At 39.3% G+C, this 21573-nt stretch overlaps 1 protein-coding gene across 1 annotated transcript in view; it reads left to right on the top strand.

The window, feature by feature from the left end:
* Nucleotides 1-4544: 4544 nt before the first annotated feature.
* LOC308567529 (cyclic nucleotide-binding domain-containing protein 2-like) overlaps nucleotides 4545-21573 on the top strand; it is a 63085-nt gene continuing 46056 nt past the window's right edge. The window contains exons 1-5 of the mRNA XM_081159188.1: nucleotides 4545-4680; nucleotides 7823-7934; nucleotides 10797-10871; nucleotides 16280-16368; nucleotides 20629-20788. Of these exons, the coding sequence (XP_081015314.1) occupies nucleotides 4547-4680; nucleotides 7823-7934; nucleotides 10797-10871; nucleotides 16280-16368; nucleotides 20629-20788 (570 nt within the window). The 5' untranslated portion in view covers nucleotides 4545-4546. The remainder of the gene's footprint in view (nucleotides 4681-7822; nucleotides 7935-10796; nucleotides 10872-16279; nucleotides 16369-20628; nucleotides 20789-21573) is intronic.

Below are 21573 nucleotides of genomic sequence, written 5' to 3'. Positions count from 1 at the left end.
AGAAGGATATGTCTGGAATATGGATTTATAGAGCATAGAAGACAGAGGCCTCTTTCAACACAAAGAACCAAGAGTGTTGGTGGGGGCAGGGGCAGCCCTGCCCCAGGAGGCAGGAGACCTGGTCCCAGTTCCCTGTTTTTCCTTAGCTGTGGCATAGTCTGGCATTAGTCTCTTCATCTCTCTGAGCCTCTGTTGCTAAGACATGGGAGGGATTCAAAGCAGACTTTTAAAAAATTCTAAAGACAATTTTGTAGAAGTAATTTGCATGTATAGTCTTTTCAAATTTTACTGTATAAAAATGAGGATTTACTGTTAAGAGCATCATCAGACAGAAACTCATTTTTTAACTTAAAATATGTACTAATGGGTCTGACAGTGAGCTACTGAACTGGAAAGTCAGCCAACCTGAATTTAGGCCTGACTCTCAGCAACCAGCCACATGAACCCATGCAAATCAGTTAACATCTATCTCTGGACTTCACCTAAGCACAAGCTCTGATCTCCAATCACATTGTTTGGAGTCCCGTATTAACACTGACCAGCTGTGTGACCTTGGGCACATTACTTGACCTCCCTGATTCTTGTTCCATATCTGTCTAGTGGGACGGCTGTGAGCAAATGCATATGAAATGTCTGACATAGTGTCCACATGAATGTTCTTCAGTGTTTTCTTAATTGTAAAAAGAGGTAGATAGACTCATCAATCCCTAGGACCCATTTCAGCCTTAACTTCCCAAGATTTCACACTCTGATTCATTACTTATTATAAGTGCTTCATGAGCCTTTATTACACATGCAGTCCTGTGCTACCTTACCCTCAGGAAGCACACAAACTGGAAGAGACGGTGGCATACGATCAGAAACCATACGCAGTAATCTACACTATTATGATAATATGAGTATAATAAATTTTATTTAGATTCTAAGATTGATGATTTCTCAAGCACATTATTCTGGGAAGAGGCACTTTGTCAGTGTTGGAGGATGTGCTTATGACAGGTCCTTACAGTTCTTGAAACAATTGTTTTATGGATGCCCATTAGTATGTGTTCAACTGACAACTAATGGAGTATTGTTGGAAGCAGCACTCACATAGGGTTTTATGCTAAAGCCTGAAGCATGGTGAATTATATATCTAGCTGCTCTTTATAATGATGTCGTATTTCTAATGGAAAAATTAACATTAAAGTTAATATTAAACTTGTGACTGGAGTTGAATTGAAATGCAGCTACTTAAATGGAGGTGCTTTCTGTTGCCATAATGGTCACGATGATTGTTTTTAGACTCAGAGAAAATGCTCCACATGAGAAATAAAGGACAGAGTCTTACTCATCAGTAGCACAGGCTCTCCAACCATTTAGGGAGCAACATTAAATGACAACTCAAAAACCCTGTTTAGTTTGAATTACAAAGATAGAGAAGAAAAGCAATTTACTTCAAAAGTGTGTTTGGATTAGAAAAGTTTCATTTTTAATGAATAATGCTAGGCAAAGTGGAAAATCTGTGTTATTATTAGGCATTTAATAAAACATGAAGAAAAGTAATTTAAGAAGGGTTAAGGCAGGACTCCCAGAAGTTTATTTTAGGATATTCAGGAAGATGCTCCTGGATGGTGCAATGTGTTGATGCTGAACTTTGATTTAGAACATGTTGGCTCAACCCCTTCTTCTGCCACTGACTGTTTTGAGTTATCTTGGCCAAGGGTCCTACCCTCTTTGTGATTTGGTTATCCATAACATAGAGGGGCTTAAAACTATTTCAAATTTATTGTGATTGTTATTTATTTATAGTATTATCAAAATTTTACATGCACATGATTTAAAGAGATAAATAGTTTTACACAGTTTGTTTGAAGACAGCATTCCTCTCCCCACCATGTTCCCATTTTCAAAGGAAAATACTTTCTAATCTTAGAGGTGCTTTTTTTTTTTTTTAGGATTTGCCTCTGTATGTCTAAGTTATATGCTTAAATTGCTGGGTTTTAAATTGTAGTAAAATATACATACATAACAGAAGATTTACTATTTAAACCATGTTAAGTGAACAGTTAGTGGATTTAAGTATATTTGCATTGTGCAATCATCACACTATTAGCCTCTAGAAGTCTGTCATCATCCCAAACTGAAAACTGTATCCATATCTGTCTAGTGGGACGGCTGTGAGCAAATGCACATGAAATGTCTGACATAGTGTCCACATGAATGTTCTTCAGTGTTCTCCCTATTACCCCTTCCCTCTAGACCTTGGTAACCTCTATTCTGCTTTCTGCCTCTGTGAGTTTGACTACTCTAGGTACTTCATATAACTGGAATCATACAATATCTGTCCTTTTGTGTCTGGCTTATGTCACTTAATATTAATTTTTAGGTGGAATGAAACTTCTCAGTTGCTTTGGGAAAACAGTAACATGGATTGACTTCACATTAAAGGTGCCAATAGCATATGTGTACATAGAAAACTGGCTTGTAGAGTACTGAAAGGCAAATCACTTAATAAAGGCCATAGCGTATAAAACAAATTTCTACCATTAAACATTTGCAGAGCCTAGAGTGTTTGCAAAATATCTGTCATTTGCATAATTAAAATCCCCACACTTTCTAATAATCAAATTTCTTGTTGAGAGTTGATAAAATACGAAGCACTTTTAGGGGCTATGTATTTCATATATGCTTGACAACATTGTACATCCTAACCAGTCTATACTACTGTTATGGCAAAGGAATAGAATAAAAAATTTATGTTTTCATCAGGGGAGAAATTAAGTAGGTGAAAAAGTTTGCCCTTTGTCAAAGATCAGTTGATTGATTTATGGATTTCCATGGGTAAGACCATGGAAATCTTGCTTGATAAGACATACTGTTTCTAACATGTTCAGGGACTAATCTGGAACAACATAAAAGTACAAATTAAATACTTAATTCTTTACTATTGGGAATAATAAAGCACTGTAGAAATTCCTTAATAAAGGCAATGTAGTATTTAGTCAGGTGCATCATATATGGTATAGGCTAGAGTTTGTGTGTGAGATAACAGGAAATACATATGTTGGTCTCTGCCCTTGATTCCTGACACAGAGCTTCTAAAATGCTTATAAATTCCTAAGAGATAAGAGCATAAGAAGCATCTTCTGGTCTATTGAGGTGACTCTGAGGGGAGTCCTAGATGCCTCCTGGTCCCCAGAAAGGCCAAACCATAATTGGAAGCTTGGAATTCTCAGGCCTGCGCCACCACTTCTCCAGAGATTGGGGGGGGAGGGTGGTGGTGGCTGGAAATGGAGTTCATAATTGATCCAGCCTATGTGAGGAAACTTCCATAAAACCCCACTAGCACGGGGGTTCGGAGAGCTTCCCGCTGGATACACTCCAGGCAGATAGTGTCGGAATTGAATTAAATTGTAGGACACCCAGCTGATGCTGTAGAGAACTGCTTGGTGGGGGAAAACCTGCAGATGCTTGGTGGCCAGAGCGAAGCAGCGTTTTGTGCGAGTAGCAGAGGCGGCACACAGGAGGGCTGCAGGCTTTTCACTGTTCCTCTCCCAGCGCCCTGCACCTCGGAGGTCTTCCAAAACAACCTCACTTCACAACCTTTAAACGGTGCATCTTTTCTCGCCAATAAAACATAAAAAGGCAACCTCCTCCTACATTTGCGTTTTCTCCCAACTGCACATTGCCCTGGGCATTCCGTGTATTTCCGGCGTCCTTCCGTTTCGAAGCCTTCCCAGCGGATCGGGCCTGAGAACTGCAGGGGACCGGCTCCCTGAGCGCCGTGGCTCTGGGACGCTGCAGGCACCTAAACATCACTCAAGCGCAGCGAACTCCGCTTCCCTGGAAACGTAAAGTGAACGTCGCCAGCACGGGTCAGCCTCGGGAGGGGGTCTTCTGAGCCATAGGCACCGTTCATTCTTTCCAGCTGCGAAGTGGCCGTCGGCACCCGGTCCCTCAAGGTCTCCTTGGGGCCGTCTATCCCTCCTCCTCTCAGTCTCCTTCCTGAGCCCCGACGCCAGCGACCCGCTCTCTGGCTAAAGGCCCTGGGGCGGGGTCCGCGGTCGTCCTCCCACCTCGAACCCGAGCGCGGCGGGGGGGGGGGGCCGCGGCGGGAACGCGTCCCCGGGACGGAGCCTCCGCGCCCCGACGGCGACCCTGAGACCTGCCCCAAGGGCGCCTCTCCGCAGCTCGCTGCCGAGGGCCTCCCTCACCCCCAGACCTATGTTACAGTCGGGTATTATTTTAAGAACAAGTGTAAACGCCACATCTACCTCCCGCCCTAAACTTCATGGGCTCCAAGGAGAAAGTTCAAGCCCCCGCCCCTCCCCGCGCGCGCTCTCCATCCCCGCGGCAGCGCCAAATTGGAGCTGCGCCCCCCTGGCGGTGGCGGTGGCGGTGGCGGTGGCGGTGGCGGTGGCGGTGGCGGGAACCCCGACGGTCTCCGAGTCCAAGAGGCGGGGCCAGAGGCGTGTCCTGCCCGGGCCCCGCCCCCAGGCGGCGCGGGCGGAGCGATTGCGGTCGGCGGCGTCCCCCCAGGACGGGCGCGGGGCCGCGGGGGCTCATGGCGCGCGTCCCGGGCCCCGAGGGCTCCGAGGGCCCCTCCGCGCCCGCGCGCCCGGCGGCGGCGAGGGACCGGCTGCGGCGCGCGGCCGCGCTCCTGGCGCACGTGTGCGGCCTGGCGCTGCTCGGGAAGAGGTAACCACAGCCCGGCGCCGTCCCCAGCGGCCCGGCCGCCTCCGCCGCGGGGCCGCCCTCGGAGGGCAGGTTCCGAAAAGCGGCGGCGTCTGGCGGCTCCTCGGGCGGGACCCGCCGTGACCCCGCCGTCGGAGCGGGGCTGTTCCCTCCCGGAACCGGCCGGCGCTCCGTGGGCGGGGGCCTCGCCGCCGGCTTCCCGGGGAGCCGGGTCCGGGCGCCCCGCGCGCCCCCTCCCTCAGCTGTGAACCGTGTGCGTGCGGTTTCGAGGCCAGGAGACCCGGGAAGGAAAAGCCCGCATTTCCCACACTTGCGCCTGGAGAATGCAGAAATCACAGGGGTGGCCCCGGGACTTCGGTTTGCAGTGTCGCTCCGAGTCTGGCTGTGACGTTGTGGGAACTCTGGTGTCATGACGGGGGTCACACAGCCTGGGTGAGAGAGGGGTTTCATTTCTGGCTTTGGTTTTCCTGTCCCGGGCTAGAAGAATTCATCTCTTGGGGGTCTGTCTCCCACAGAAGTCACCACAGCTGATGCTGAGAAACACAGGAAGGTCTGATTTTGCTTGACTGTGGACTTGAGGAGAATGCCACATGAAACAGATACGTGTACATTTCTAGGCAGTCACCAAATGGGGACTCTTCAGACGACCCCGAAGTAACGCTGGGGTAAAAATCTCGTTCCTGGGTGCCCAGCTGTGTGGAGCGCCTGCATAGCACTGGGCACGGAGCCACCTGGCCTGGGCATCTCCGAGGACACAGTAATAGCAACAACAATAAAATCTATCGTATTTATCGAGCATTTTCAGAGTTTTTCAGGTAGTAGGTGCCCACGTTCTCCAGCTGCTGTGAGTATAGGCTCCCAACAGCTGCCTTTCTGATGGAAGGTGTCCTGCCAGAAGATGCTCAGGAGGTTACACCCCGACTCTCAGGTGTGGTCTGTGGCCAAGGGGGTGCCTCCCTACCTTAGAGGGGAAGACTGCAGCCGGACCCACATTTTTGCCTTCCCCCTTCCCTTTCTCTGGCCTGCTCACCTTTCTTACAGTTTTCACCTGACAGCCTTAAATCACACAAGAATCTTCATCTCGGGCTCTGTTTCTATGAAACGCAACCTGAGATAATTACTCTGCTGTATTGGGTTGTGAAGTTTTCCAAGTTTTATTTTTTATTCACTGGAGATATTTCTTCCTATGGAAAGACAAACAACCCACTGGTTTCAAACATATGTCAGATGACATTTTCTTCTGATTAACACAGTGAAGTATATATGGAAGCTATGCTGCTAAAATACTGCATTTTTTGTGTCAAGGGTATGATAGAATGACTTCCCTGAAGTCCTGTTTGGCCAAGAAAACTCTTATTCCTACCAGGGGGGGAGTCAGTCAGAGTGGGTGATAAATATTTGGCCATTGGTTTCTTGATTGATGAAAATGATTATGAGAATGATTATGAGAATGATTATGCATGTTAGTACAGGCATACCTCTGAGCTATTGCAAATTTAATTCCAGACCACTGCAATAAAGCAAGTATCACAATAAAGCCAGTGGCAGGTCTCGCCTTCAGCTTGTAAAAAAACCGCACAACATTGGTGAAGTGAAATAAAGCGAAAAGCAATAAAATGAGGTATGCCTGTACTGCTTTTTAATAGCCTTATGGAGGTATAACTGACATTGTGATAAGTTGATATAAGTATATACCCATAAACCATCACCACAGTCAAAATACTGGAAATATCCACCACTCCCAAAAGTTTCCTCAGCTCCACTGGAATACCTCCCATCACAGCTCTAAGCAACCACTGGTCTGCTTTTTGTTATAGTAACATAAGGTTGAAAAAGACTTTAGAGATCATGAGCTTCATTCACCCAGTAGCTGAGCATGCCTGAGCTCAAGGCATTCGGGGATTTCCATGCATAAGACCAGGAGGGGAGTTGAAGTAACTGGGCCCAGGCTGCCATCTGCTCATGGGGAAGGAGATGGGTACAGAGCTGGACTCTGATTACAACTTTGGCATCCAAGGCACAGATCCCAGAGCATGTGGCAAATTCAAATGAGGTTCAGGCAACTTTTGGGACTGAGGCATTCTGAGGTTTTGTTACAGGTTAAAGGAGTCCCTGAGGGAGTGATGACATCCTTGAAATGGATAACCACAATAAAACATACAAACAAAACTCACCACCAACATCCAGAACTCCAAGGCTGGCATGGGAAAGGGAATCTCTTGGTGGGCGGGACAGCTGATTCTGTCCTTCAAGTTCATCATTCCCTTGGTTTTCTTATTGGTCACTCCTGGCTACGGGAGACACACCCTGTAGCTCAAGTTTGCTATCTTGTAGTCCAGCTCAGACATTCGAATGTTCTGAGGCATTTTTGAAGGTTTTAGCAAAAGCAACAGAGCGATAACACAGTGAAAACTATTGTTCAAGATAATCTGGTATTTAAAACAGTTTTCTCATCTTTGATTTATGGTCCTGCTCAGCTTCTACACTGCCTTCCATGCCCCTGGAAATCCCCTTCATCGACTCCTAGTAGCCACATTAACGAAGGTTGAGGTGAAGAGAAACGTAAAATTATTTTTAACCCAATATCTCCAAAATATCATTTCAACAAGTAATCTATATAAAATTATTAACAATATATTTTACATTCTGTTTTCATACTAAGTCTTTGAAATCCAGTGGGTGTTTTACACTTACAACACCTCTCATTTGTACTAGCTGCATGTACATATTGGACGGTACAAGTCTAGATAGAGCGTCATGGCCTGGATCCAAAATTAACCAAGTTTTCTGCAGGGAGAAGAGGAAGAATATGAGTGTTATTTCTACACAGTTAGTTTGGAGTACTAGTAGGCAATCCTGTGGACACTGATAATAGGCTTTGGGAAATGCAAGTCTAGAGCATCAAGACAAAACATTTTCCAACTTGATTTTTCAGAGCAAAATGTAACTACATCCACAGTCAGTTGCACATTTCACCTTGTGTTTTGAACCCATACCTTAGTGTTTCCCCCGGATACTAACGTGCATGTTATCCTGTGTACATTCTACTCCAGTTGATTCATCTCCACATTAGCTTGTTTTTGCACATGTTCTCTTCAAGTCAGTACTTTTATATTTCTATATGTTTTTGTCATTTCTCTTTCAGGTACATTGAAAAGAGTCGAGCAAAAGAATGGGCACTATTTTACTTGAGCGTAAAGAATCATCCAGCTAATGAACTATCATTTGGCATGAGCAATTATTCTAAATATAACTTGGTTAGTATTTTTGTCTGCGTCCTAATTAATAGCTATCTAGATTTAAGACTAGCAAAATGTGTAATATCTTTAAAATTAAAAAAAAATTATAAAGTGATGAATAATAATATCGGGAATTGGTTTTAAAACCAGTGGGAAAATGGATACTTTCATCCATCCATTGGTAGTGGGAATGTAAATTTCTACAGGGATTTTGGAGGGCAATTTGACAGTATGTATTAAAATCCAAAATGTGCATGTCTTTATCTCTGTAATTCCAATTTAAAAAATTTACCCCCATGAGAATGATTGGATAAATGCACACATTTGCATGTGCAAGAATGTTTATCTTATTGTTTATAATTTAAAGAAATGAAACAATTTATATTTCAACTATTTATTTGGTGCTGTCTCTGTTGAGCACCGTAGTAGGTACAGGGGTACAACAATTACTCAGATTTAGTTGGTTCCCTGCCCTCATATAGCTTAGAATCTAGGAAAGAAGACAGTCAACTAAACATTCATTGAGTGCAGTGCTGATGGTGTAGACTGTGGTTGAAGCACATATGGGGAAGCTGGGCCCAGAAATGGGGAGGCAGCGGAGGCTTCTTGGAGGAACTGATATCTAAACTGGGTGCTGAGGGATAACTGGGCTAAATAGATATTATAAAATATCATATGATGGAGTATGATGCATCTATTAAAAATGATGTACAAGTGGAAGGAAGTAAATAGTATATCACTGAAGAAAAAAATCAGGTCACAAAACAGAATAGTGTATTTTATTTTTGTAAAATTATATATGTTTCCACATGTGTGCACATAAGTGTGTATATATATGTTTTGAATATATAGATATTTATATACACCACACATAGCAACAATAGATATCTAGAATGTCTCAAAATAGAACAATGATTATGGTTGGTAGAATGTCAATGGATTTTCACTTTTAAATGTAAATATGTTATTTTCATAATCATAAAAATATATTTGTATCTATTTTTAAAAATTTGAAATAAAATAAAAGTAATACAGTTTAAGTGTAGGAAATTTGAAAATTATAGAAAGGTTATAAAGGAGAAAATAAAAATGACTAAAAATTCCATCTCCAAGAGGACAGATAATTAGTTGTAACATTTTGGTTTATTTCCCTCTATTTTTTTTTTTTTTTTTTAATATATCTTTATTGATTTTAGAGGAAGGAAAAGGGAGAGAGAGAGAGAGAGAGAAACATTAATGATGATAGTCATTGATCAGCTGCCTCCTGCACCCCCCCTCCCCCCAAGGGGGATTGAGCCTGAAACCTGGGCATGTGCCCTGCCTAGAATTGAATCTCGATCTCCTGGATCATAGGCCAGTGCTCAACCACTGAACCACACTGGTCAAGCTCCCTCCATTCTTTATATGAATATGAATGTATTAGCTTTTTTCATAATGATATGTGGTTTGCAGATCAGTTTGAAATTTTAGTATATTTAATATTAAAAATAATTTGAGCTAATTTATAGATATTCTATCACAGAATAAAACTTAACTCTGATAATTAAAGTTTATTATGCTTAATAGAGTTAAATTTCTTTCTATATTTGGGGAAGATATTGACATTAAATAAAACAATTCACTTTCCTCTGTTTTTTAAAAAATTTGACACAATTAAATTGTTACATGTTAATTGTATCAAATGACAATTTTTTCTGGTCATTCATTTGAGTAGATTGTAGGGTTAAACTGGGTAAAAGTTCATTTTTCATGAACTCTTCTGAATAACATTACTAGATCCCATTAGAACAATTCCAGCCATTATGGGAGTGTTAACTTGTTTCACACTGTACAGTGTAGTTCTCAATGTAGAATAAAGTGTACTTTATGGTATACTGGAATAGTGGAATAAAGTTACTTGAATTAGGATTAGATGTTGCCTCATCTCTGCTGTGTTGCTTTGGTAAACTATGGTAGTACTGTCATTCATTCTTTTTTTAAAAAAATCCACACACCAAAAAAACAGCTACTAAAACCCAGAAGAATAAAGTCAGCATATTCCTGTATCATTCATAGGCATTTTTAATAGCCAGGAGAGTTTCTTTGTTATATAGGAAGCCAAAAAATATAAACTGCTTTCATGAATGAATACATGTAAAGTTCTTGGAATAGTGCCTTATGCATACTAAATGCTCAATAGATTATTATTATTATCATTACTAAGATCAAACAAGTTATCAGAATAAGTCTAGGAGTGTCTTGGATCTATGTTTAGATTCTCATTATCAAGTATGGGATGTGACGAGGAAATTGATATCAAGATAGAGGATGGAAGTCATACTTTTTTATGTTAAAGCCCGAGACCTGGTATAAAAAGTTAAAGAAAAATACTGTATTGAGATAAACTCAACTGTATTTCACCTTATAGCATAGTCCTCAGTAACACTATTTTGAAACTGAATTCTGTAGATAAAAAGGAAACAACTACTGTTCACACTCTTGTATAGGCTCATGGAGCGTCTTGAATGTGATCTCTAGTCCAGCTGGGTTGACTTGAGATTGAACTACATTCATGGGGTGACTCATACCCAATGACTCACTCAATAGCCTTTCAGCACAGAAACTCTCAATCTGTTGTAATGGTCTCGTTGTCTTAGTTATAATCAAACATATCTACCTATAACATGACTGGTGAATTCCATACTTGGTGCTTCAATTGTTTTAAGTAAATCTGTTTCTTAAAGTAATTTCAACAAAGTTAATGTGTAAAGTTAAACGTCAATATTACACAAATAACACTCATTGTTCCCCAGGCTATAAATCCTGTCCAAATTTTTAGAAGAAATTGTATCCATGGGGACAGGTTGGATGCATTCAATGTAAGTACACTTTGTTTTACAGAGCAAAGATTTCGAAAAGCTGAAAACGTTGTTGTTCATTCAACCTAAGCAAAGAAGCCAAGAAAGTCTCAGAGAGGTAAATAAATAAATAAAAATTTGATATATGATTATTCCAATATATTCATTGATGCTTTTCTTCTATAATTTTAAGCAAATACAGGTTAACACTATAAAAACATCATGCCAAATTATTTTTCTTATATTTCTACTCTCCAGTCGTTGCCTTAATTTTAGGTTTTTGAAAACAAAATGGGATTAAGTAAAGACAGTTGAAATATTTTTTTGTTTGTTTTTATTAATCTTCACCCAAGGATATTTTTCCCATTGATTTTTAGAGAGAGTGAAGGAAGGGAGGGGAAGAGAGAAAGAGAGAGAGAGAGAGACATTGATGTGAGAGAGACATATTTGTTGGTTGCCTCCCGCACACCCCCAACAGGCGCTGGGGATCAAACCTGCAACCCAAGTATGTGCCCTTGGTCAGGAATTGAACCTGCAACCCTTTGGTGCATGGGCCAGTGCTCTAACCACTGAGCAACATAGGCCAGAGCTGTTTGGAATATTTTTATATGTTTATACATACATCTAGTGAAGCTGTTCTTTTATTTATTTCATACATTGATTGAAGAAATATTAATCATTGAGTCCCTACTGTGTGTTATATTTGTTTGATGTATGAATTTAAGATAAATAATTGATTTTGATCATAAGTTAATTTATTTAAGCCTATTAAAATGTTTTCCATGATTTTAATTTATTAATCTTTGAATGAACTTCAGCAACCCATTATGTAGATATGGATTTCTGTCCCTAAGAGATTAGGTGGACCATCTCTGCTTCTGTTAAAATTTTAATGTACTTAGGTAAGTTGGATGTACATTTCTTGTTTTTTAGCCTCTAAAGAATGTTTTGTATACCAGCTATAAAGTAAAAAGAGATATTGATTTTTAAACATTTTAAGGTATAAAGCATTTCAGAGTATCCTAAAAAATAAAGTGTTGTATTACAAGTAGTCATCATCTTTGGCATCAGACATTTCTAAAAGTCAGTGTTTTCTGTGCTTGGGACACTATCTTGAATCTACCTATATAATTAAAATCATAGCCATGTAAGTTCTTATGACTGTGAGCTGAAATTCTTGTGTGGGTCCGACAGTCCTCAATTTAACAATGAATCTACAACCTGGAAAAAAAAAATTTAAGTTAAATCTCTCTTTCTCATAGGACCTATTTTCAGGAGAGAACTGTGTTCCAGAAGGTATAAAAATAGACACTATATTTATTCAATTCTTTATGAATCATATGCATACTATGAAGTATATGGCTTTCTTGAGTATGCATGAGGCAATCAAATGGCATTAAATTACCAAGTGCTTTTAATTTATACCAGAGAAGGTTTTCCAGGGTCAGAAGTGCTGGGAGTGGAGGCTGAGGATTCTGATGGTGAGGTGGCTTTCAGAGTTAGAGCCGAGGGCAGGGCATCTTATACAGTAAGTAGCACGCTGGTTCCTAGCCATGCCACCCCATGAACCTCATGCTTTGAAAGGTCTTTGCCTCCTAACAAAAGTCACTTATTAATAGTCAATTTATCTTCCTGCTTTCTAAAATTAAAGATATATCTTATTGTCAATCAATCACTTGTTCATGCTGAGCTGACATGATTCCAGCTAAAGCAAGTATGTTATACATTATCCCAGTGACTTTATTACAGGTAAATTAATGATCTCATCAGTCTTTTCAAAATATTGAAAGTTCAAAAATCCCTTTTCACCCCCAGTTCCCCTTTTATTTCTTCCAGGAGCTCTAGAGGTGACAGATTGAAAATCCCTGTTCGGCATGTCAAAAAAAAAGACTGGCAGGAATGAATAGTTTTATATCTAATCAGATAGGAACAGTTGTCAGTTCAGGGGATAAAATTACTGTAATCCAGAGAATTTTCTCTGCATTGCCCTAAAGGAAGATGGTTATTTCAGCGCTACATGCATTTTAGGTAAAGAGAAAGCATTGGGCTGAACATATGTTCTTTAGACTTTATTAACCTTTGAATCTATAGAACGCTTGGGGTAGTAGACATCTTAACAATATTAAATCCTTCAGTCCATGAACACAAGATGTCTTCCCATTTGTTTGCATCTCCTTTAAATTCTCTCATCAGTGTTTCACAGTGTTCAGTGTACAGATCCTTCACCTCCTTGGTTGTTTACTCTTAAGTTTTTATTCTTCTTGATGCTATTGTAAATGGGATGTATTCCATGACTATATTGATCTTGGCAATTATTTCATGGATATGACACTAAAACCACAGGCAACAAAAGCAAAAATAGACCACTAAAAGTGGGACTACATCAAACTAAAAAGCTTCTGCATAACAAAGGAAACAATCATCAAAATAAAAAGACGGCCCTGGGCAGTGTGGCTCAGTTGGCTGAGCATTGTCCCATGCACCAAGGAGTTGCCAGTTCAATTGCCAGTCAGGGCACATGCCCAGGTTATGGGTTCAGTCCCCAGTCGGAGGCAACCGATTAGTGTTTCTCTCTCACATCGATGTCTCTCTCCCTCCCTCTCTCTCTAAAATCAATAAAAAATAAATTAAAGTGATAGTTTCTTTAAAAAAATAAAAAGGCAACCTGTGGAATGGGAGAAAATATTTGCAAATCATTTCTCTGATAGGAATTAATATCCAAATATATAAGAAATGTCTATAAATAGCAAAACCCACGTAACTCAATTAAAGAAGGGACAATGGAACTGACCAGACATTTCTCCAAAGAAGGCATACAAATGGCCAAGAGATATACAAAAAGATGCTGGAGGTCACTCTTAAACCCATGGACACAGACAACAGTGTGGTTAGGCCTGGGGTGGGGTGAGGTGGGGGCTGCATGGAGGGAGGTGTAAAGGGGCCAAATGGGGGACATCTGTAATACTGTCAACAACAAATTTTTAAAAAGAATGAATTTCTGATATATAAAACAATATTGATGAACCTTGAAGACGTTATGCTAAATGAAGTAAACCAGTTCCATAATGACAAATAACTCACAATTCCATTTATGTGAGATATATAAACTAGTCAAACTCATGGAGGCCGAGAGTAGAACGTTGGCGAGGATGTGCAGAATTGGAACCTTTACAAACTGTGGGTGGGAATGTTAAATGGTGTAACCACTATGGAAAACAGTATGAAGACTCCTCAAAAATTAAAAATAGAACTGTCATATCCAATAATCTCACTTAAGCTATTTATCCAAAAGAATGGAAATTGGGATTTCGAAGAGGTATTAGCATTCCCATATTCATTGCAGTGCCATTTGCAATAGCAGTATGTGGAAACAACCTAAATGTCCATTGATGGATGAATAGGTAAAGGACATGTGACGCATCCATTAAATGGTTTATTCAGTCTTCAAAAGGAACAGAGTTCTGATATGTGCAACAGTACAGATGAACCTTGAAGACATTATGCTAAATGAAGTAAGCCAGTCACATAACAACTAGTGCTTCGTGATTCCATTTGTGTTAGATGTATAAAACAGTCAAACTCATAGTGACAGAGAGTAGAATGGTGGTTGCCAGGGGCTGAGGGGAGGGAGTAGGTAGAATTATTACTTAATAGCCACAGAGTTTATAAGTGGGGTGATGGAAAAGATTTGAAAACAGATGGTGGTTATGGGTGCACAGCAGTGTGAATGTAATTAATGCCAATCTACTGTACACTTAAAAATGGTTAAAATGGCATTAAATTTTTTTGACAGGTATGGTCATATAACATGCAGAGACTGTTACTTAAGATTTTAAGCACCCTTACATTTCAGGTTTTTTAATTTAGTAGCCATTGCAGAAAACTGTTATCTAGCAGGTTAGAGAATGAGGCCTTTCTGTTAGTCAAGCATTCTTATAAATAGTAAATGAAGTCTGTACATTGTAAACACCAAATTTCAAAGAATCAAAACAAAATATCAGCACGGACTATACTCATTTAGGAATTAAATAGAATTTTAATTTTTTAGCAATGAAAAGGAAAATGTAAAGATAATTCTTATAATGTTCTTCAACAGGCGAATAGACAGGAAAATTGATACATCCATACAATAAAACACAAATGGGCAATAGAAAGGAACAAACTGCTGTGTGCACAAGACAAGGATGGCCTTAAATGCATTTTGCTAAGTCATAACCAAAAAGCAGTGTATTATGTGATTATATTTATATGATGTTGTGGAGGGCAAAATGAAAGAGAAAGAAAGTGGCCACTAGAATTGGGAGTCTGGGAAAGGAATGCCTAGGATTGGGATTGCTGGGCAGTATGGTAATTCTATAGCTTTTTGAGTAACTGCCGAGCTGTCCCCACTGCAACTGTACCAGCAATGCCCGAGGGTGTGAAGTGGTATCTCATTGTGGTTTTGATTTGCATTTCCCAGGTGACTAAAAATATTAAATATCTTCTCACGTACTTATTGGCCATTTGTTTGTCTTCTTTGGAGAAATGTCTATTCAAGTCCTTTGCCCATTTTTTAATTGGCTTGTCTTTGTGTTTCTGAGTTGTAGAACTTCTTTATCTATTCTGGGTACTAAGCCTTTGTCAGATATATGATTTGCAAATATTTTCTCCCATTCTATAAGCAGTCTTTTCACTTTCCAGATACTCTCCTTTAATGCAAAAAGCTTTTAAGTTTGATAAAGTCTGATTTATTTTTTCTTTTGCCGCTTGTGCTTTTGGTGTCATATTTAAGAATCTATTACTAAATCCAAGGTCATGAAGGTTTACTCCTTTGTGTTCTGGTGTAATAGTGTTTAGATTTTTTTTTTTAGGTCTTATATTTAGATCATTGATTCATCTTGAAGTAATCTTTGTATATGGTATGAGGTAGGGGTTGTGAGTATATCTTTGTTTTTATACCCTTTAAAAATGCAAATATTTAAAAAATTTAGTAGCCACATCACGGTTATTTTTCAAAGATACCAGGCAGATGCATATTAATGCAGAGTAAAATAAAATACTTTGGGAAAGAGGAAAAAGGCTTGTTTGAACTTCTTACCTCTAATGTTTTCCAATGAAAGGCTCCTGGACACAATCAGACTTATATTTATGGTCCTTGGTTTTCACTAAATGTTTTGCCGGACGACCTAGGTTCCAAAGGATTCCTTACCAACTTTTTCACAGAGGTGGGGTCTTAACACCATGGAACTTCATGAATGCTGGAGAAAACCATCTCCTCATTGTATCAGTGTTCCCTTCACTTCCACAGGAGAGTTTTTGCTGTATTAAAACCATACCAAATTCTCATGAATCCAGATATGAAATATTTTCATTATCAACATCTACCCATTAGAAAGGGCTAGACTTTGGAGACCACATAAAATCTACTCTTGTTTTGGTTATCGGAAATGTTGAACAGATCTGAGCTAAAAACAGAGCTACATAATTATTTTCCTTTAGCCCTTTTCTAAGCTGTTCTTTCTGTTTGTTTGTTTTTTTCTTTTAAAGATTCAACTATATCTAAAGAAGAATAGGGCATTTCACAGTTTGCCAAATGAAGTACAGCTCCAACTTTGCCAGACTGCAATCTATCAAGAGTAAGTGACACAAAAATATTCCATTCAGTCTTGGCAGTCCCCTAAGAAAGTTTAACCAAACTTCAAAGACAAAACACGTGCTACAGATTGAATATTGACCAGATGATGTATGTAACAGTTTGGAGTTTGTGCTTTGAAATCTGTAGTGTAATCATGAATTTTCAAACCAACCTAAAGGAAACTAGAATTGAAAACAGGCTGAAGACCAAGACTTATTATAAGCAAGATACCAAAATAATAATAAAATGATTGGAGTGCTATAAAAGTCCACTTATTTATCTAGGAAGAGGGAAACATGAAAAGTGTGTTAGGTAAAGTACCCTAAATTTCATGATAAAGGTCTGAAGTTGACATTTGCAGCTGGCGGATGCAGGAAATCTTCTGAACAATGTTTATATTTTTATAGTGCTTCTTAATGTAGACCATACCATCTAATGGGAAACAAAGAAAACAAAACAGCAGTACAAAAACCTACCACTTCCTACTTCCTCCTTCTTTTAGGATATAGATACATGATTTAGATTCCTACAGATATCTCTTCATGACATTTGAGGTGACGTTAATGTATTTGGGGAAAAAGGTTGGACATGGGCCATCCATTTTACTGGTACAGGTATTAGCAAAGACCATGTGATTTTTTGTTTGGATGTGGTGGCCCCAGTTTCCTAACTGAGATGGAGACAGTGTGGTTCTGGGGTCTATCCGGCATCTTCACCAGAGTCATTCCTGGAAATTTGGCTTAGAAACTATTTCACTAACCTTTCCAAAGATCCCATAAGCTACCTAATACCTGTAGTAAATCCTTTCTTTCTTAGACCAATCAGAATGGATTCTGTTGTCTGAACCCAGAACAAGATCCATCATGTATACAATTCTTTCTTGGAAAAAGTTAACTTTTTAATGTATCATTAACATAAAGTCTCATTTTTAAAATCATATTTATAAATTTTAATGGACAGTTACTTTCATTAAGCACCAGTTTACTCATTCAAGATTGATTGTACTATTTTTTTATATTTATCCTTTTATATGAAGAATAAAAGAGAAAAATGAATCAATGTATCTGTAGTAATGAATGTTCATAGGCTCTTTTTAGAGTTCAATATACAATATACATATATAGCTCTATGTATATTTTATGTAGCCATTTTAATGTCTGAATGTGACAGTATTAAATCTTGCTTTTTCTATTCTTAACAAAAATACTCTGATTTCCGCATTTGTTCAGTTGGAGCAGTTGTATTTATAGGCCTAAAAAGACAAAATTCTTGAGGAAGATGATTTTAATCAAACTGTAAATATTCACAAGAGCTTTAAGTGCCCCGGAAGTCTAAAATTAAATGTTTAAGCAGGAGAAGTTTGGTATTGGCATTCCTTCACATCACTCAAGTAGGCTATTGAAGAACCATCCTGGAGTTGCAATTTAATACAAAAGTAGAGTACAGGCTCATGTGAATATTTCATGGTTTGTTGTATGGGTAGTATTCTTAAATTTTAATGCTGCAGAAGAAATGGGTAGCCCTGGAATCCTTGTGTCAATGAGTTATAGAGGAGGCTGGTGATCCAATTAGTATAATGGGCATCTGGCAGCCAAATGATGCACTTGAAAACCTGGCTGTGAATGGCTGGCCCTCGTCCACTTTCACAATCTAGAGGAGAGAAAACAGAATGTGGAATCGTCCTGCTCTTCCTACGATGAGTTAAATCTGACTCTCGAACACTAGACTTTTCCCCTCTATAGCGCGTATCGTCCATCCCTTAGCTCTGTGAGTTCTCTGTTCCCCGTGCTCCTTCCTTTTCCCATCACATACTTATTATTGGCCTCATTCTCTGATTCTCTGGGGCTCCTATTGACTGTCCTATTCTTTTTTTTTTTTTTTTTAAATATATCTTTATTGATTTCAGAGAGAGGAAGGGAGAGGGAGAGAGAGAGAGAAACATCAATGATGAAAAAGTGATCGAGCCTGCAACCCGGGCATGTGCCTTGACCGGGAATCAAACCCCGATCGCCTGGATCCCAGGTCGACGCTCAACCGCTGAGCCACGCCCAGCCGGGCTGTTCTTCTATTCTTAATTCATAGAAACCAATCATTATCTTGAGGATATTCCTGTGATGCGGCAGTTACTTCAGCAATTTTTAATAATTTTTTAAGTCTACAGAGTTAAAGTAGTGGTTTTGAAAAATTGGTATCTCTTAACATAAATAGTGGAAAGTCAGGAGTCATCACATTTTAATCTTGTGACCCTTTCCCAAAAGCAGTGGAGATAGTATTGTTAAATATCCTTTTAGCATATTCTTCCTTTCTAACTAGAATTATAATTCTTTAATTAGCCATAGAACCTTATTTTAAAATTCTGTTCATTTGCATTGATAAGTCCAGTATGTTGAGATGTAGTCTCTGAAGAGCCTTTTATGCTCCTACATGTCTTGCTGAATGTGCCAAAATTCCAAGGCTTTGACTGTCCCTTCCCCTGGGCCGCTCCTCAGGATTGTTCATGCAACTGGGAACCCTGAGACATAACACGATGCAGTTCTTGCACTATACCTGGTCTCCTTCCAGACAGACAGCTTGCTTACTGCTTCCTGTGAAAACAGTGGGTTTCCTGAGTCGGGTTCCTCCCTGTGACTCACCCTGCTACGTGTGCAGGCCCCACTAGGCCCTCCATATTGCCCTGTGGGACTTGGGGACTAGTACAACCGTACTGACGCTCTTGTTACTCCTTTTGCTGCAACTCGTAAGTCTCTAATTCAAGAGTTTTATGCCTTCTGTCATAAGAACATTCATGGAACTGTGGCCCGCTTACTTATTACCTTGTATAGTTATTCTGGTGGGAGCCGTGCTGCTTCTAACTCTCCACACCGTCAAACTTCTTGAAGCAGGGCAACATCCCAGTACTTTATTTATAAAATATCTTCTATTTGAATAATGTAAATATATTCCATATTTTTTCCAGAACATTATTATGCAGTATGTAGTAGTGCAGGTTTAATCCCATTTTATAAATAAAGAATTGGAAGTGGAAGTTATGTGATTTTCTCAAGATCATTTAATTGATTCATAACATGTCAAGTGCTGGAATTCAGGCCTTCTCACTGATAACCCAGGAATGGGAGTGTCTTTTATATTTAACACTGTCACCTTTTTCAGTAACACTCTCTCTAATGACTGCTATTCTTCCAGGAAGAAAGAGTTCTGGGTAGTACAATTATTAACTGGAACTCTAAAATTATCCAGACTTCCTAATGTTTCATAGAACATGTCCTGTTCCAATCTTCACAAAAATTACTCATATAAGAAAAAGAAAAGAAATAATGTTCCTTCTTAGCCTCAAATACACTGTTTCTCAAAGTGTAGTTCTTATAAAAATAATGAGAACATCCTTTCAAGAATACCGATTCCTGGGCCCCACCCCACATCTACCAAATCAGAATTTCCAGGGTATAAAGGAATCTTGATTTTTTATCAAATGCCCCAGGTGACTTTTATGTTCATTAAAGTTTACCATGCATTACTGCCAGGGATGGGTTGTTTCTATCAACTGGGGTGGGCAAACTACCATCCTCTGGCTCAATACCGACAAATAGGGAAAAGTAGCAGATTTACAAAACTGTTCCTGAATATAATACAGCAGCTCCTCAAATAATGTTGTTTTGTACAATGTCATTAGTTATAACATTGATGAGATACCATAGGAACTTAACTCTTGTTTATATCAATTAGCCTATGACAAAGGTGGTTTTGTTATAAGTCGTTTTGCTGCAGTTCCAAGAACCTTTTGATGACATTAAGTGAGGACTTACTGTACTTTTAAAAAGTCTTGATAAAAGGAATGCAAGTCAACACCAAATTTACGTCTCCAGAAAGCCAAAAATCTTGCTTTACATCATGAACTCAGCAGTAGTGTATGAAAAAATACCTATATTTTATGAAACAGCAGGGTTTATCTAAGTAATTCATTTGTATGGAGACCTTCTGTTCTGTGATTGTGCAACACCTCCTCTGCCTATTCGTAAATCCACTCAATATATACTCATGGAGTGCCTAATTTCTGAGCCAAGCATCATTTCAGGTACCGATGCTATAGCAGTGGACAGATTGGCTACAGTTCTTGCCTTCAAGGTCTGTACCAGAGGAAGATAATTGCTTCTTAACAAAAAGTAATTCTTTACAGGTGAAGATGACAGGATTTTGTTTGCCACCAATGATTTCTAACTTGACATTTTGCGGAGGAAATGTTTTTAATATTCTTTCTCCCCAGATTTGAAGCTGGAAGTGTGCTTCTAAGACAAGGACATGTACCACTTGAATGCTACTTGATTCTTGCTGGACATTTAAAGGTCATGTCAAGTAATACAAGCATGAACAAAATTACCAACTCTGAAATTTTAAGTGAGTTTGAAGAAGGTGACTTCATAGGGGTAAATATTGTCTTAATTTCTCAGTCTATTATCATTTTTATTTAAAAAAATTTTAAGTTATGTGTCATTGTATTAAAATAACATAGTATGCTGTAGCATTATCCTCAAGTATTAAATATTTCAGTATTTTAAATGCTTAAAAAAATACATATTTTCCTTAACAGTGTAGAGCCAACATATAGCCTGACATATAGTTTGTCAACATACAGGACCCCCAAGATTCATAAGTGATTGTTATATGAATGATTGTCCTGTTAAATGAATGAGTTACAAACCATGTAGCTTTGGAGGCAGGCTGGTATTTTTAAAAAGTGTACCGAAACAGTTACTGATTCAAGGAGATATTTTTGATTCTTTGAAGAAAGTCTATGCTTGCGAAAGACTTCATGCAAAAGGGATAAAATTTAGGGCAAGAAAGCAGCTTGTGTGTAGGAATAAAACTTGCTTCATTTCTATATTTAGTTGGGAGCAGATGGATTTGGAGATCCTCGGATCCAAAAGTCCCTAAGGGTAGAGGTTTTGGGAGGTGAGAGCAGTTTCTGGTGTTTATTTTGGAAATGTCAGCTGAGGTCAAACATGGTGTTGAAAACAATGATGAAGAGTTTGGACTTAATTCTACAAGCATTAGAGCTCATTGAGGGGTTTTAGGTCGGAGGGAGATGAGTCAGGTTAACCGTTAGATGGATGACTGGTGCAATTAGTCATCTGTCTAAATGTTAGCATAGGTGGTGCTGTGTTAGCAGAGTAAGGACAACATGGAGTTGAAGAACAGGTGGGAGATTGAT

The sequence above is a fragment of the Miniopterus schreibersii genome, assembly GCF_964146895.1.
Source record: "Miniopterus schreibersii genome assembly, chromosome: 1".
NCBI classification, from domain to species: Eukaryota; Metazoa; Chordata; class Mammalia; order Chiroptera; family Miniopteridae; genus Miniopterus; species Miniopterus schreibersii.
This window is presented reverse-complemented; position numbering and strand designations above follow the sequence as displayed.